At 34.6% G+C, this 2,790-nt stretch overlaps 1 protein-coding gene across 2 annotated transcripts in view; it reads right to left on the reverse strand.

The window, feature by feature from the left end:
* LOC107717538 (putative helicase mov-10-B.1) overlaps window positions 1-2,067 on the reverse strand; it is a 23,560-nt gene extending 21,493 nt beyond the window's left edge. For both annotated transcript variants that reach the window (XM_016524315.1, XM_016524316.1), the window contains exons 1-2: window positions 1,540-2,067; window positions 1,235-1,337 (exon numbers count right to left, since the gene is read on the reverse strand). In XM_016524315.1, coding sequence (XP_016379801.1) covers window positions 1,235-1,337; window positions 1,540-1,691 — 255 coding nt within the window. In that variant the 5' untranslated portion in view covers window positions 1,692-2,067. The remainder of the gene's footprint in view (window positions 1-1,234; window positions 1,338-1,539) is intronic.
* Window positions 2,068-2,790: the final 723 nt, after the last annotated feature.

Here is a 2,790-nt window from a genome sequence, read left to right on the forward strand (position 1 = left end):
GGCGTGGCTGACTCTTAACTTTTCTAAAGAATATCTCTTTGGATTTGAGACTTTAGTCTTTGCAACTTTACAGATCTTCTTTATGCACCAAGAGCTTGTAACACTTCAAAGAAAAAGGAAAAATTTAAAATCGCATCATATGCGATATCATATTTAGTCATATTTGCGCTGTTTTATTTTTGTAATATCGATTATTTTATCATCCAACTTTTTGAGGAGACACTGCCTCCCTTGCCTCCTCGGAGGAAATGCCCCTGACCTGTGTATCCTCGCTCATAGCTCCTCAGGAAGCCTCCTCACTCCTCGATACTCGCCTCCTCGCAGTGCAATTAGAGAATTGATATGTCCTACAAGATGGCTGAGCTAGATCGGTTTCCGGGTCATAGTATAGAGGACGGAGGAACGAGGAAACGAGGAGGGATATTGAGAAGCACCCTATGCGCTTAGATCGTTCAAATAGGGCCCCAAGTGTTGCATCAGCTGACTTGAAACTGTGTCACACTTGCCCCACACTAGCAGGCCTTCCGGCCTTCAGACCTTTTCACTTATTATAAAGTAAGCAGACAAGGTGACTCCCAAGAAACTTCAGAGATTGAATAATCTTGATTTACTATTTTCATCTGCACCACTGTCTTTTTTGCCTTTTCATAAAAATTTATTAGCTTGAGTGAGATGCAAGTTAAAGTTTTAATGCATCCTAGCATATGACAGTTGTCTTGAAATTGATACATCAAAAAGGCGGAAGACTTAAATTATGTCATGCTATAAAGTAAAGCATAATAATGGGCATGGAAATTTGCACATATTGTACATATTGTTTTACATGACACTGATTTTAGTGTTATTTTCTATCTGATAAAAGGAGTTTTTATCAACAGCTGATCTAAGAAAAACTGAATCAACGCAGTTTGATATTAATGAAAGTATACACTTCAGGCTTCAAAACCAGACAAGATTTCATTTGTTTTACATTCAAAAAACAATTTAACTTTGCATTAATAATATTACAAATACTACATACTACAAACTTTACATAAACTGCATATAATTATGATAAACTTTCATAAAAGCAACAGTCTACAATAGTTATATTGTAGTTATAGACATGTTCAGACTCTCACAAAAACCACCATTCTATACAAGCCGAGCACATGCGGACACTGACAATACAGAAATCAAACTAAATGGGCATCCACAACAGAATTGCAGTGGTAATCAAAAGAAATGTTCTTACATTAGTGTTAAAGTAAACATGTCCTGATCTGGTGATGCGTGCATTCCTGCCATTTCTCAGTACAAAGAGGACTGAAGAGAAGTTTGGGTCTCTGACTCCATCCCTGTGGTTAAAAATGAATGAAAATAAATATAAACTGATAGGAAACAGTGTTTGTTTACTTAGTACTGATGCACTTCCCCTTCAAATAAATGTCTGTTTATAAATGAATTCTATCGATCACTTCCGTGTAGGCTAGTAAATGGAATATTATAAGCAATAAAAATAACCATTTTAAAATCTGTAAAAACATGTCAAATGTTTACCTGTGTCGGAACTCTTCATTGTAGATGTTTTTGAGAATGGTTCTATCAGTAATTGATCTCCTTTTGCTTTCCGCCAGAAATTCTATAAAGTCAAATCCAACGGCACGCAAATCATCCTTAGAGAGCTGATTTTTTCTGTTTTTCCTGTTCATGTTTCTTAGCTCTGGTATCGTGAGCTCTGTGGTGATGTGCAGATGTCAGATCAGTTATGATCTACACTGCCTTTCATGAAACAAGTGCAGCTGTTTCTGCGGAAGAGGTTAACAACGGAAGAAACGAAACTTATGATCTTCTACGGTTGAATTGGTCTTCTACCGATATAAAGTTGGTTCGACGTTTGATATTAGACAGATATTCAGCCGCGAAAAAAATCAATAAACTCTTAGTGGATAAGTATAATTGTATAAAAATGGCTTATCTGAAAAGCATTAGAACGTAGAACTGAACACACATCGCAGTTACTTTGTTTTACTCCTCCTCGATATGTTGCAACGCATAAAGTCTCTAGCAGCAGCGAGCTAGCGCTTAGGCCAGCTAGGGACCGTCTACAAAGTACACGTATAGGATAAAACGATTAATGTTTTCCCACCGGAATGTTTTTTAGAATTAACAAAACAAGAGCAATCTGTGCACCAAGGTCTTTGAAAGATATAAAGACAAACACTTATAACGCTCACTTGAATTTAAATAAGAAATATTGTAAACAAGATATGTGATAGTGGTTATTATTATATTATTACTATTAATAAATATTTTAATAAAAGAAAAACAATATTAAACATCATTATCATTCCATAATCCAGTGGTTATGCAGTGGGCTGATTCCAGGTCCTTGTGAGAACATTTTAATGTTCGTTGTTTTCACAGAAGTATGACACCAAAAAAGTACACGCTATTGAAATTAAAACCAATAAATTAATTAATTTAAGATAAATACACTCTTCTGTATCAACCTCATGGCGTGTCTTGTTACTGTTTTTATAAGAACATTTGTTTTAGTCACAGAACTATAATAGAAAACATGCTATTGAAATTCAACAATTAAGATAAAGCTGGCAAATTGTTTTGCAGTTGTTTTGACTTGAATTTGAACATCTAATTTTTAACAAATTAATTTATAAGACACACAGTTTTATTACACAACTTCAATGGGTGTGTCTTGTTACAGATTAAACAAACGTTTTGATGGTGGTTTTAGCCACATAACTATAATTGAACGAATACTATAGAAAATTAAATTAATACATAATT

The sequence above is a fragment of the Sinocyclocheilus rhinocerous genome, unplaced genomic scaffold (assembly GCF_001515625.1).
Source record: "Sinocyclocheilus rhinocerous isolate Xijiao unplaced genomic scaffold, SAMN03320098_v1.1 scaffold2645, whole genome shotgun sequence".
Taxonomy (NCBI): domain Eukaryota; kingdom Metazoa; phylum Chordata; class Actinopteri; order Cypriniformes; family Cyprinidae; genus Sinocyclocheilus; species Sinocyclocheilus rhinocerous.